The 15,044-nt window shown below is 44.3% G+C and overlaps 1 protein-coding gene across 2 annotated transcripts in view; it reads left to right on the top strand.

Moving 5' to 3' along the window:
- adgrl4 (adhesion G protein-coupled receptor L4) overlaps nucleotides 1-15,044 on the top strand; it is a 123,672-nt gene that overhangs the window by 52,588 nt on the left and 56,040 nt on the right. For both annotated transcript variants that reach the window (XM_078560695.1, XM_078560696.1), the window contains exons 4-9: nucleotides 5,689-5,759; nucleotides 6,568-6,747; nucleotides 6,870-7,053; nucleotides 10,461-10,577; nucleotides 10,675-10,880; nucleotides 11,776-11,949. In XM_078560695.1, the coding sequence (XP_078416821.1) occupies nucleotides 5,689-5,759; nucleotides 6,568-6,747; nucleotides 6,870-7,053; nucleotides 10,461-10,577; nucleotides 10,675-10,880; nucleotides 11,776-11,949 (932 nt within the window). The remainder of the gene's footprint in view (nucleotides 1-5,688; nucleotides 5,760-6,567; nucleotides 6,748-6,869; nucleotides 7,054-10,460; nucleotides 10,578-10,674; nucleotides 10,881-11,775; nucleotides 11,950-15,044) is intronic.

Raw genomic sequence — 15,044 nt, forward strand, 5'->3', positions numbered from 1 at the left:
CCACCCCCCACTCCCGCAACCAGGGGAAATATCTTTCCACCCTGTCGAACCCTGCAAGAATTTTGTATGCTTCAATGAGATCACCTCTCATCCTTCTAAACCCTAGATCGTATAGGTCCAGTCTCCTCAATCTCACCTCATAGGACAATCCTACTGTCCCGGCGAGCATCTTTTATTCACCTCAGCTGCTCTCTGCACTAGCAAGTTCCACATCCTTACCACTCTCTGTGCAAGGGCGTTTCTCCCGAATTGCTTTTTTGGATTTATTAGTCAGCATCTTATATTTACAATCCTTGATTGTGGATAGAAACATCTTCTCTACTTTCACCTGATCAAAGCCCACCATAATTTTAAAAACCTCTATCTGGTCTTCTCTGAAGAAAAAATCTTCAGCCTTTTGGGTGTGGATCCTTCACCAGCACTAGAATAGCTGCAGAGAAGAGGACCTCCATGAGACTGATCAAAAAAATAGGAGGGAAGGGGAACGGCAACATGAGAATGTCAGAAGTGTAGACATTCTGTTGGCACTTACATTTAATCACAGCCTGATTAAAAGTTGGTAAAAACCCATTCTCTGCCATTTTGTAATCGTAGTTAGCATATCCGTGCACTTGACTTCCCCACTTTTGACTCAGTCACTCCTGTGAAGGAGTCACCCCTCTGCCTGTTCCCAGCGCTGACGAGATGGGAGCATCTTCACCCCGCAAGCTGCGGGATGGGCCAAGAAGGTGACCCACCATCACCATCACCTGGCGTTGCCGGCAACACCCTAGCCCAAGACCGAAGTGGCAAAAAGAAACTCTTATCTGTGGTTGAGAGGGTTATGAGTTCAAGCCCAAGAAAACGTGTTTCCACTGACAGGAGGGTCGGTAACCACAAGATTTAAGATAATTGGCCAATGAACCAGAGGGGGAGGCAAGGATAATTTAGGATCTGGAATCCACTGCCTGAAATGGCGGTGGAAGCAGATTCAACGTTCACAATGGAATCGGATAAATACTTGAAAAAGACAAAAAAATTGCAGGGCCCTTGGGAAAGAGCCAGCGGGTGAGACGAACTCAGAGGGCTGGCATGGTCATGATGGGCAAAATGGCCTCCCTTTGTGCTGTCAGATTCTACATGGTTTGAGCTCTCAGCCTAGACTTTATACTCTCATGTTAGCAGCGGCTCAACAGTTAGAGGTGTTTTGTGGTTGAGATGTTAAAAGCTGACAACCTGCCTGCCCAGTGAGTCGGGTGAGCATTAAAGATTCCCCTGCCACTATTCCAAGAGCAGGCCAAAGATTCTCCTGGTATCCTGGGCAATATTCCACTCCAACCAACACCGTCTAAAGTCACGTGTATAATTGTTTGTTTGTGCAGTAAGGCTGGGCAAACGTCTCTTGCCTTCAGAACGGCAGCAATAAGCAGTTTCCGACATAAATCACAGCCCACAAAATATTGAGTGAGCTATTGAGAGGGCTATAGCAAATGAGGAACTCTTTCAACTCTAAGAAGCTGTGGATGCTGGGAGGTGGGAGGTTGCTATTGGAGTTTGAAGACCAAAATCGATGAAATTTTTTTTTTAGGTAAGGGTCCCAAAGGATATGGTGCAAAGTCAAGTAAGTAAGGTTGAAATACAGATCTACCTTGATGGCCTAATCCTAATGTTACTATACTACTAATCCTGAAGAATCTCACAGCATTTCATGGTCGTAATGGGCTTGAGGGTTAAAATCCTCACCAATGGCTGGGCCTACATAAAGGCAAGTGACCAACAGTGACTCGAAACCAATGCAAGTAAAGATGGGCAGAGTGAAAGGCGAGCTACCTATACGCTATTGCCCATTGAACGGCAAAGCAGGCTCGAGGGGCCGAATGGCCTACACTTGTTCCTCGATTGTTCTCATGGCCAGCGTTTTGCCTTCCAACGGGCGTTTCGTCAAAGCTGGGAAGACTCTCCCTCGCCATCTTCCGTCGCCCACCGAGAGGAGAGGAGAGGAGGAGGGTACTCTCCGACCTGCTGGGTAATGGAGGTTCCATGGCACTGACTGCCAGGGCAGCAGCTACTCCAATGAACACTGACGCTTCTGGCCTTTGTAAGCAACGTAGAGACTCGTGAAAACCCCACTTTAGAAATATGCAGCAAATAATTGATTTTCGCTGTTCGGAAGGTGGTAGAAAGTGAATTAAATATGATGAAACCTTAGCCATGATTTTAAAAAAGACTGCAGTTTGCTGTACATTTATAGACATTGATGAATGTAGTGGAGACTTTGCTAAGGGCTGTAGTGCCCATGCTCACTGCCAGAACACAATTGGAAGATTTTATTGCTCCGGTTTTAGTGGATTTCAAATATCTGCAGGGATTTCGAATTTCAAACTGGAGTCTAATTCCGCCCACATCATCTGTGAAGGTCTGTTATTACGGTGGATGAAAAAAATAATCTTTAGACTAAAAATAAATTAATCTAGGATCTCTGTGAACTTGTTATCAAACTTTTCGGAGCTAATTTGGCACACTTTGCTTCAGTCGGCGGGGGACGGGGGGAGGTGTGGAGGGATGTGGGAGAAGAGGAGAGGAGGGAGAGAAGGAGGACCAGAGGATATAGGAGGAGGCGGATGGCGGGGCAAGGAGGGGAGGATGGTGAAGGAAGTGGGTGAGGAGGGGAGGGAAGAGCGGAGGTTGTGCTGGAGGGGAGGGCAGGAAAAGGGATGGGAGGAGAGGGGGGGGAGGGAGAGGAGAGCAGAGGGGAGGAGATGAGGGGGAGGAGAAGGGGAAGAGAAATGGAGGGGAGAGGCGAGGGTAGGAGGGTTTAAACCTCAATCCCAAGACTTGAATCTAGGCTGAATGTTGAACCCTAGTGCATTTACTGGGGGGGTGCTGCACTGTCAGTTGTCCCATCCTTCTGATAAGGTTATTAAACTGAGGCTGTGTTCAGGTGGATTTTAAAGACCCCGTGGCATTATTCAAAAAGTAGGGAATTCAGTCAACATCCTTGGCCAACAGCCCTCTCTTTGCCAGTACTAAAAGATAAATGATCCTTCCTCATCTTAAAGGGCAGGATTTTCTGGCCTCGCCTGCTGTCAGAATCGTCCAGTCCCGCCAAAAATCAATGAGCTTTTGGCTGTCCCGCCACATCCCCTGCGGCAGAAGATCCCAGCAAAAGTTGCTGTTGTAGGATCATGCTGCATACCAATCACTGCACCACCAAGTAACTATTGTAGGTGAGATATTGGTATTTATATAGCTAGTCCAAATCAGTTTCTGGTCAATGGTATCCCCACCATCAACATCCTGGGGTTACCATTGACCGGAAACTGAGCTGGACTAGTCATGTATATACCATGACCACAAGAGCAGATCAGAGGCTAGGACTCCTGCTGTGAGTAACTCACCTCCTGACTCCCCAAAGCCTGTCCACCATCTACAAGTCACAAGTCAGGAGTGTGATGGAATGCTCCCCACTTGCCTGGATGAGTTCAGCTCCCACTCAAGAAGCTCAACACCATCCAGGACAAAGCAGTCTGCTTGATTGGCACCATATCCACAAACATTCATTCCTTCCACTACCGACACACAGCGGCAGCAGTGTGTACCATCTACAAGATGCACTTTAGGAACTCACCAAGACTCCTCAGACAGCACCTTCCAAATCAATGACCGCTACCATCTAGAAGGGACAAGGGCAGCAGATGCAAGGGAACACCGCCACCTGGAAGTTCTCCTCCAAGCCATAGAACGATAGAAAGGTTACAGTGCAGAAAGAGGCCATTCAGCCCATTGTGTCTGCGCCAGCCAAAAAGAGAGAAAAAAAACTAGCCTCTCATTTTAATGCCACTTTCCAGCACCTGCTCCATAGACTTGCAAGCCACTCAGCATCCTGACTTGGAAATATATCGCCGTTCCTTCACTGTCACTGGGTCAAAATCCTGGAACTCCCTCCCTAACAGCACTGTGGGGGTACCTACACCACATGGACTGCGGCGGTTCAAGAAGGCAGCTCAGCACCACCTTCTCGAGGGCAACTAGGGATGGACAACAAATGCTGGCCTAACCAGCGACACCCACATCCCATGATTAAACATACAAATTCTGAGAGATATGAGAACCTGCTATGTAGAATCATAGGGCCCGAAATCCCTTTAGATCCATGTTCAGGCCTGAAATGGCCACCAAGTGCCTTAGCCCAGGGGTCCAAGGCTAGCCTGAATTTGGGGCTCAGACCTCATTAGTACTATTCAGGGGAGCTGCTGGGCTCCTCCACCTCCGCAGGTCATTCATCCATTTTAAAATGATCACAGCTGAAGCTGCCTGTCTTGCCCAAGGTAAACCTTGGGTGGGGAATACGGAGTGTCGATGGAAGGGAAGACCAATCAGATGGGAGGAGCACTCATGCACCGTCTGACTCCCCGGGAACGCATTTTTAAATGCTTTTAAAATGGAAGGTCACCATTTGATGACTGTATAGGCCACTGAAAATCAGCATCACAAAACCAGATTACAGTATCTGGTCACACCCCATCGCTGCTTGTGGGAGTCTGCTTTGTACAAAACGGCTGCTGAGTTACAACAGAGACTACACTTCACGAGTACTTCATTGACTGTAAAGTGCTTCAAGATGGTCCGGCGGACATGAAATGTGCTCTCTAAATGCAAGTCTTTACCCCTGTGAGATGCCGTTCCCACCTTGGCTACGGGCCAAGACCTGGAAAGTGGGATTCAATTGAAGATACAATAGGCCGAATGGTTTCCTTCTGTTGCCATAAATTTTCTCTGTCACTGGGGATGAATATTAGGCTGGACACTGGGAGGAACTCCTCAGCTCTTCGTCCTTTCTTCCCAGAATCTTTCCCATCCACCCGTCAAGGCAGATGAGGCCTCGGCTTAGCAATGCAGCATAGGGGCGACACCCACCAATGGTGCAGTTCTATCCCTTGGTAGTGCACTGAAATGTCAGTGTAATAAGTATGGTTATATTTAGTGTGTAATGTACCTTTAAGAATAGTAGATGTTAGGCAAGATCACATGATCTGTCATAACCAATAGGAGAGTAGCGTGGGCTACCTCAGCAGTCAGTGTGGAGATAGAGTTGGAGTTGAAAGCACACGTGTAGTTGCTGCCGAGTATATTATAAATAAACTTAAAGTTTCCACCCAAGAAGTGTCTGCTGATCAACTCTATCATTAATAGCACAGCTTGGCCACCCTACAATAGTCAGCCTGGATTATGCCCTCAAATCTGTAGAGTGGGGGTTTGAACCCACGCCCAGCTATCTCACAGCGTTAGTCACTGACCTGCAGCTGACACCTGTGAATGAGCTGAAATATTTATTCTTCACTTCTGAGGTAAAATCATCTGAGGATTTCTATGTTGTCAATCCGACAGACAGCATTTCCTGACAAATGGCTGCATTTTCAGGGGCTGACCACTGGGTTAAATTTCTACACCATGCATTACTCTAATAGGTTAATCAGCTACAAAATTCATATTTCAAAAGTTCAAACTTAGTAATCAAGCTGTTTTCAAGGGCATTAAAAGACAGGTGATTTATTAGTTATATGATAATTATATGTCAAGTGATCAGCATTAGGCAAACTGGATGACAATGACATTGATGGGAACGCTTTGGTCGATAATAAAATCTGACTATGTGCCGGGCGCCTGGTGTTTGAAGTTAATGATTTTATTTCTCTGCTGCAATTTCAGAGATTTCAGAGACGCCCTGCCATTTAAGTAGCGAATGTCTCTCTGGAAGGATTAATGATACCTTACATCAGGTAATGCCACATCTTGAATAAGATAAGAAAACCATGCATAAAAACAAGGTCCTTTGTGCCTTATAATAAGATTGTGCGTCAAATGACCTAAAGTGCAAACTGCTGTCACTTTGCAACAAACTCATATTTTAGTAATAAATTGAGACTGAGACAAACATCTGTCAACTTTGATAAGGCATTTTGAGGAGATTTTCCTGATGGCTCAGTTCTTTAATGGCTGGTTCTGCTGAGGCATGTTTTCTCTTTAATTCATTTCTTAAAATGCAAGGCCGGCATTTATTGCTGCCCTTGAGAAAACGGTGGTCTTAGTGGATCACCGCAGTCTGTCGGTGGGGGAAGCTGCACTCACAATGCTGGTAGGATTGTGACCCAGTGACGACAATGAAGGAACAGTGATGTATGTCCATGTCAGGATGGAGTGTAACTTGGGAGAGAGACTTGGAGGTTATGGTGCTTCTTTTAACCATTTCTAAGATGCGGATATTCCTGACAGGGCCAGAATTTATTGCCCATCTCTAACTGCCCTTGAGAAGGTGGTGGTGGTGAACCACCTTTTGAATTGCTGCAGTTTTTCATAGCTGTTTTGACACAAGTTGCTTGCTTGGTCATTTCAGAGGGAAGTTAAGAGTCAACCACATTCTTGTATGTTGGAGTCACATATAAACCAGATCAGTTAAGAATGGCAGGTTCTCTCTGCTGTAAATTTTTTCAAGAAGACGCAGTTAAATGTGATTAGGGCAGTTGTGGCATATTTTGGACATTGCATCAATTCCAAATACAATCAACTGGGTTTGGTGTTTTTTGACAGCTTAGCAACATAAAGGAACCACAGGTTATCCTGGAGGAGATCGCTCGAAACACCTCTGGAACCCTATCAGCCACTGATGTGCTTTTGTACGTTGAAGTCCTTTCACGATCAATCCCGGCACTGAGTACAATCAACGAGAAAATACCTGATAGAAGAGAAATCACCAATGTCACTATGAATGTAGGTTGTTCGAAATATGCAGTTGCCTTTGTTTCATCAGCTGATGAACTTTTGAAGTCTTTTATATCCTCTGCTGAAATTCCAACTAATTGTGTTTGCCTTTATATGCACACAAACTCCAGGCACTGGTTAAGACAGTGAACAACCTTTTAAAACCAAATGAAATGGCTGTGTGGAATGAAATCACAGAAGATGAAAGGACAAAGATTGCCACAAAACTGCTGCACACTATGGAGACATCAGCGCTTGGCATCTCACACCACTTGAAAAGGACAACAGAACTCGTGTTTAAAGAGAGCGATATTGGTGAGTTGAGAGTAAAGAAGTGTTGCTTTTTTGTTTATGCATTCAAATTATCCCCATGGGGTCATCACAAGTTTAGGTAAATTTGTGCTTCTCCTTTATAAACATTTAGTTCTCATGTAGCCTTCAAAGACTGCTTCAACTCTGCTGGTGTTTTTTTTTGAGTCAATATTTTTCATGTTGCCTGCAGCCCCAGTATTTCCTTCAAATTCCAGTGTGCTTTGATCTCAAGCAATGTTTTATAGGAAGGAAGAAAGACTTGCATTTTTGCAGCGTCACAGATTTCACGATCACAGGATATCCCAAAATGCCAAGAGAATGACATTGTTTGAAAGATCATGCAGGCAGAGAGACAGCCAATTTGCTCACAGCCAGCTCCCACAAACAGCAATGTGTTAAGGGCTAGCTAATCGGTCTTTTAGTGATGTTGCTTGATGGGGTAAATATTGGCCAGAACAGCAGGGAAAACTCCATTGCTGTCCTGGCCAAAATAGTGCCATGGGGTTGTTTATGTCTACTTGAGAGAGCGGACGGGCCTCAGTCTAACATCTCATCCAAAAGGCTGTACCTTAATTGGACAGGGCAGTGGAGATTCCCTCAGTATTGCGCTGAGACCATGCTATACCTATGTTTAAAGACTGTCCAGAATAAACAAAGGGCCTTGAATATGAGTTTGTGTGAAGAAAATCACCAAACAACTTGAGTGTAATTTGTTTGTCACAGCTTGTCACAGCTAAAAGTAATTCACCATGCAAAGTGATTTGAGACACAATGGGGTCTAATTTCAACATCGCTGTGCCTAGTTGATTGATGTAAACTGGGAGCTGATTACTGATTTAGCCGGTCAGAGGGATACACCTAATCCTCACAGATGTTGGGGCTGCTGCTAAGTTAATTGGAGCCTTTACTTGAGTGGCCACAGCTCCACCTGGAATGAGTGTGAGTCTCATTTTAATATTGAAATGAGGCTCCTGCCCCAAGCTTCAGGCAATCTAGACTCCTGTACCCATTTAATCATTCGGTCTCATTCCCCCACCACCCCTCTGCTCAGTGACTTGCGTTGGCTCCCAGCCAAATAACAGCTTGACCTTAGAATTCTTATCAGTGTGTTCAAACCCCTCCGTGGCCTCAAGCATTCTTGCCCATGTAAAGACCTTCAACCTTACAGCCCTCACGATTTCTCCGTTCTTCCAGTTGTGGTCTCTTGCCCACCCCTCGATTTCCTTCACTCTAACTAGGCAGCCATGCCTTCAGTTGCCAATGCCCTAAGCTCTAGCATTCCCTGCCTAAATCTCTCTGCCTCTCTACCTCTCATTTAACTCACTCTTAAGAACCCTTCCCTTTGCCTAAGTTTTGGTCATCCATCCTGATACCCCCCTTATGTGGCTCAGTGTCAAATTTTGTCTGATAATCCATCCTGTGAAGTGCCTTGGGACATTTTACATTTTTAAACAGGTTAAGTGAGAGTTCTTCCGAGGGAGATTACTAGAGGATCATGTGACATTTACATAGAGACAAATGGAAATGTTCTACTTTTAGTAGAAGCTTAACTGCAATAAAAAGGCAAATTTTATGCTAATAATATGAATCAGTTATAAAGAAAAATGATTCAAGTCATTTTCAAGCAGTCTAAGCTGCTAGGAAACAAAGTGAATAGGAGGCTAGTTAAAAGAAAAACTATAGTTAGTGGAAATCTGATATCAACACAAACAATGCAGGAAACAGAAAGCACGTCAGTCAGCATTTTTGGAGAGAATGGGCAAGTTTTATGCCCATGTTATTATTGTGTAAAAAAAAATTGTGGTGAGGAAGAAATAGACCATGAATCATGAATCACCACACATTTCTGGATGATTTGCACATCTCCACCTTGCAAAAACCTGGAGCTCACCCTCCCCGTGAGTGTGAAGCGATTTGCATTATTGCAACAAAATAAACATGCCGCAGAAAGTTAGGGCTGGTACTTAATAGCGTAAGGACTCTTGTAATGATGAGATTTGTGTTCTTGCAATGTCATATACTCTTGGAGGTCCAAAAGTGAAACAATGGAAACTCTGGAGTCTCTTTGCTGCAGGCAGTAAGTTATTCTTCGAAGTTTTCAAATTTAAAATTTTACATTTTTCGATGCTTTCTTGCTCTTATTGTCTGTTTCCTTTCTCTCTCTTAATCCAATTTTCCCTTCTCTTTCTTAATTGTTCTATCTGGATCTATTTTGATGCTAATTGACCCTACTTCCTCTTTGGATTTTCCTTTCCTTCTCTCTCTAAGTTTAAATCTCATTAGTTAAGGAGATAGCCTATTGGTCCAGTCATTCACCGAGACTCCAGAGGCCCCATTGCCCTCACTGAGGCCATTATCAGCTTTCACTTTCCTCAAAAGAATCAAGCCGAAGGGTGAGGCAATAAATCTAACAAACAGGGCATGCCAGTAAATCCTGGGCCAATGTTTGTGAGTCATCATCACCATCATCATGTGTGCTCTTCCTGAAGACTGATCTTTGGTTCATAGTAGTCTTTCCATGTTTCTCTGTCTTGTACCAGTCTTTTCATTTACTAATAACTTCCTTCAATTTTCAAGGCATCCACCATTGATATTCTCTTCCTTCCTCTTCCTCTTTTTTTCCTTGAAATCTCCCCTCCAATGCGTCTCTGACTGGTCTGTTTCCTCTTAAGATGTGCCTTACCCAGTCTCTCTGTATGTTCCTAACTATGTTCAGGAAATTTCTTCATGAGTTCACTCTCCTCAGCACTTCACCGTTTGTTACTTTATCTGTCCTTTCCATTCTCCTCCCAATCCACACTTCAAATCTATTTCGCAAGTTGGCCTCCTCTTTCCGTAAGGTCCAAGTCTCACATCCGTACAAAAATACATCCCAAATCAAGCTCTTCACAAGTCACTTCTTGAGTAGTTTATCCATTTGTGAGTATGGACCTGAAAAATTAGAGGCGAACAGATGTGTTAATGCAATCATGCTAAAGCAGGCAGGAACAATAGATATACAAAAACGTGCAGGGAAAATGGAGTGGAGATGCCAAGCCTGCGGAGGTGACAAGGCATGGATGAGGATTCCAACAGTCAGAGGGATTGATGAGACCAGATAGATGTGGGCAATGGTATTATGTCGGCCATCTTGACAATGCAGTGAAGTGTTGGTAACTGAGACAAGCTGACAGTTATGGTGCTAGGAAATGCAAAACCCGAATAACTATCAATAGCCTCTGTAATAGTGAGCTGAAAATATTTCTGTTTAAATTCAGCATTGTGTTCTCGATTCTTACTGTGAATTGTTCACAGGCCTTGTTACATTTTACTGACAGGTGTACAGTCTATGTTTATATTTAGAAGTGTCTGAACAGATAGGGCTGACAATTCATGACTTATTAATAATATATATTCTTATGCTTTCACAGCCCTTAAACTATATGCTTTTGATTTAAGCCACGATAAGCACCCCCATCCTCATGCCAGCTTGGATGGGAACCACATAAGTATTTCTCAACAGATGACTGAAGCAGCCAACTCTAATGGTAGGTAACAATACTTTGGAGGATCAGTTAATCGTGTGGCTTCCTTGTCCTGCTTGCCAGTAATACCTATCAAAAATGCTCTTTTGTATACCATTAGGGACGCTCACAATCATTTTCCTGCAGTACAATAGCATTGGCCCCCTACTCAAACCGTCCAATGGTTCGCAAGAGAGAGACCTCAATGGGACGGTAATGCGAGAGGACTACGTCGTGAACTCACCCATTGTTGCAGCAGCCATTAAAGTAAACCCTCCAACTCTGTACCTCATGGATTATGTAACATTCACACTGAAGCACCTAGAGGTCAGTACCAGTACACGCAATGGAGATAAAGTGTGCCTCTGCTTAAGCGGGAGGCTGGAGGAGGGGCTTTGCAAACAGGAAGGTGCTTCTGATCAAAGTGCAAATGGCAGCAGACCGCATTTGTTCAGCAGACTATCAATATGCAAGGAGATCTGAATTAATCATCTCCATGTATATCAAGACCTCATGCACTGGGACACCTGAACAGAAAACCTCCATGTCTATCAAGTGGGATCCAGTTGACAGGTCCCTTTCCAACTTGGAAAATAATGATACTTTGAAAATAAAATCAAAGAGCATGTTTTTCATTTAAAGTCTTTTCCTAGTGGGTGTAGTGGATTAAGGTCACAATCAGACAGGCAAGGAGATGGCAGATTTGGATCACAGTCTATGCTGGCCTAGCCAATCTGACCCCAGGTGGCAGGGAAAATTCAGGGAAAAATTCAAATGGGAAGAACAAGCCAGTCCTGTCCACTATTTATGAACAAAGCCCATTCCCCCTAGATTTAATAACCCCATTAATCTTGGCATCTGTTATTCAAGTAGCTAAAATTTTGCAGAATGTTGAATAAATACAAAGTGAATAAATAATTTAACTAATAAATATTTAATCCTTAAACAAGAGAAGTTGCTTGATAAATGTTGTACTCTTGTGTGTTTTAATGGGGAATTTCTAATTACTGGTAGTAATTTATTTGTTAAATGACCTGCATATAATGATCCTTCTAAACAGATTGTAATTTTCATATCGCTGATCACAGCTTTGGCCTCTCTACTTTTCATTCTCTTGCTTTTCACTCGGCGTCGGTATTGTGCCCAGGAATGCGTTATTTATCAGCGTACACCCATTGCATCGAACGTCACTCTGTCCCTTCTCGTTCTCATTTGGTTACAGCCTCTGGAGAAGCGGCGAGTTATCTGTGCGTTCTGGAATTATTCCACTCTCAGCATGGAGGGGGAGTGGGCTACAGGAGGCTGTGAGACCCTTCACTTCAACGCCACACACACCACCTGTCGGTGTAATCACCTGACCAATTTCGCGGTTCTGATGTCGTCCTCCCAGATCAGTGTAAGTAGCGAGGCTGTGCAGAGGGAGTCAGCGGTGCACCGAGCTTGCCCAATTGCTCACAATGCTGATGGTGGAATTAAGTAACGCGACGTTTGCAATTTAGAGGTTAGAAAGAAAAATCTTGCATTTATGTAGCACCTTTCATGAACTCAGGATGTCGTAAAGTGTTTGACAGCCAGTTAGCAACTTTGCTGAAGTGTTATCAGTGTTGTAATGCAGGAAAAGTTGCAGCCAATTTGTGCACAGTAAATTCCCACAACCAACAAGAAAGTCATGACCAGGTGATCTGTTTTTGCAGTGATGTTGGTTGAGGGCTGAGTGTTGATCAGGGCATCCAGTAGAGATGTTCAGGAGGATAGTGGTAATGTTAGTGGGCTAGTAATCCAGAGGCCCAAGCTAATGTTGTGGGGACACGAGTTCAAACCCCACCAAGGCAGCTGATCAGGCAATTAATGGAATCTGGAATTGAAAGCTAGACTCAGTTATGGTGACCAAGAATCTATCATTGATTGTTGTAAAAAAAACTCATCTGGTTCACTGAGGTCCTTTAGGGAAGGAAATCTACTGTCCGTGCCTAGTCTACATGTGACTCCAGAACCATTGCAATGTGGTTGACTCTTAACTGCCCTTTCAAATGGCCTAGCAGGCCACTCAGTTAAAGGGCAATTAGGGATGAGCAACAAAAGCTGGCCTTGCCAGTGGCACCCATACCCCATAAAGGAACGATGAGGAAAAAGCTCCCCTCCACTAGCTTAATATTGCATCTGAAAGGCTGGGGGGGGGGGAGGAAATTCTAGCAGTTCTATACAAACCTCAAGTTCTTCTTTATATCGTTGAAGAATGCCATGCAGATAGCGGCCTGCAGCGTTGCCTGCCCCCGGAGAATCGAGTCTGAAATGCGGCACAATAACAAATGAATTTCTTCCCCAGGTTACCTGGTCATTATCCCACTGACCTTGCAGTGTCAGCCACAGCTCAGTTGGTAGCACTCTTGCCTGTGAGTCACAAGGTTCTGTGTTCAAGTTCCACTCCTAGGCCTGAGTGCAAAAATCAAGGCCGTAAGCTCCATTGCGGTACTTAGTGAGTGTTATACTGGCGGAGGTGCTGTCATTTGGATGAGACATTAAATCGGGGCCCCATCTGCTTTTTTTTTTTGGGTTCATGGGACGTGGCCTGGCCAGCATTTATTGCCCATCCCTAACTGCCCTTGAGAACTGAGTGGTTTGCTAGGCCATTTCAGAGTCAACCACATTGAGGTGGGTCTGGAGTCACATGTAGGCCAGACCAAATAAGGACAGCAGATTCCCTTCCCTAAAGGACAGGAGCAAACCAGATGGGTTTTTACAACAACCATTTTATGATTAGCGTTAGATTTCTAATTCCAGACTTTTTATTGAATTTAAATTCCACCATCTGCCATGGTGGGATTTGAACCCAGGTCCCCGGAAGCACCTGGTGACAGTACCACTACACCACTGCCTTCCCCTAAAAGATCTTGTGGCACTAGTTTGAAGAAGAGCAAGGGAGCTACCCCGGTGTCCTGACCAACATTTATCCCTCAATCAACATCACAAAGAGCATTGTAATCTGGTCTTCATCACTTTGCTGTTTGTGGGAGTTTGCTGGGCGCAGATTACCTGCCATGTGTCCTCCAGTGACTAGGCTTCGAGAAGTCCTTCATTGCCTGTAAAGCACTTTGAGACATCCTGTGGTTATGAAAAGCGCTACATAAATGCAAGCCTTTGTTTTTCTTTTCAAACTGGCTGCCATAATTCCCCACATCAATGACGACCCTTCCAAAATACATCACTAGCTGAAATTTGTGTAGGGGCGTTCCGAGGCCCTGAGATTGTGAAAGGCACTATACAAATGCAAATGCTTCCTACCGGCCTCCGATTGCATTCATCTGTGGACCAGGTCCATCGTTCACAGCTCTTCCGAGGTGTGGAAACCATGATTGTCAATAACATGGGCATCAAACCTCAAACAGTGTGTGAAATTTTACACCAGTGGGATGTTATGATCCCGCCAAAGTCAATGGACTTTTGAGTGGCTCACCACATTTTACAGAAAGATTCTGCTCTGTGTATACGCTGAGTGAGCCGCTGTGATCTGAAACGCCTTGCCTGAAAGTGTGGTGGAAGCAGATTCAACAGTAACTTTCAAAAGAGAATGTGATATGTATCTGAAACAGGAAAAAAAATGCAGGACTGTGGGGAAAGAGTGGATATAATTGGATATAAAATTGGTTATAAAGCCAAAAAATGCTTGAAATGCACAGGAGGTCAGGCAGCATTTTTGGAGAGAAGCAGAGTTAACGTTTCAGGTCGATGAAAGGCCATCTCGGCCTGAAACATTAACTCTGCTTTTCTCCACCGATGCTGCCTGACCTGCTGAGGATTCCCGGCATTTTTTTTGTTTTTATTTCAGGTTTCCATCGTCCACAATGTTTCGCTTTTTGGACTAATGGGATAGCCCTTTCAAAGAGCTGACACAGCCACAATGGGCCAAATGGCCTCCTCCCAAACTGCACGTTTCTATGGGCGGGATTTTCTGGTCCTGCCCACCGTGGGAATCGTCAAATTTGAGGGACCAGCAAAAGGTCCGTTGACATTGGGCGGGCAGGAATCTGCAGTCCTACATTGGGCAGGACCGGCAAATCCCGCCCTATGATTCTGACCGACATGTATCAACCCAATAAACCCAAAGAAAAATCAGGTTCAACTCATACTATTTACATTATACTACTCTTCAGTCCTGTGGTGAGAGAATTACTTTACCTATGTGTGAGAGCAAACCCTGGAACCTCACAATTATGTGACTAACTCATTGTCCATTGTGTGAATTCCCCTGCAAGATGACGACTGATGGAAGCCCCCTGCTGTACATTATAATTCCTGGTAAATTTCCCTTTGTAACTGGTTTCCTGCTGATCAGTTGCCCGAATATCATTCCAAGGGGAAAAAAAAATCAGTCGTCTGCTCCTGGAAAGGACGGAAGTAGAATCTTTTCCAATTTACGTTAGTTTCTCTCGTGTGCTTTTTAATGCAGAGAAAAAAAAAATGAACCTTTTAAAACGTTAAAGCTATTGACTC

This window comes from Cetorhinus maximus, chromosome 17 (genome assembly GCF_964194155.1).
Source record: "Cetorhinus maximus chromosome 17, sCetMax3.hap1.1, whole genome shotgun sequence".
NCBI classification, from domain to species: domain Eukaryota; kingdom Metazoa; phylum Chordata; class Chondrichthyes; order Lamniformes; family Cetorhinidae; genus Cetorhinus; species Cetorhinus maximus.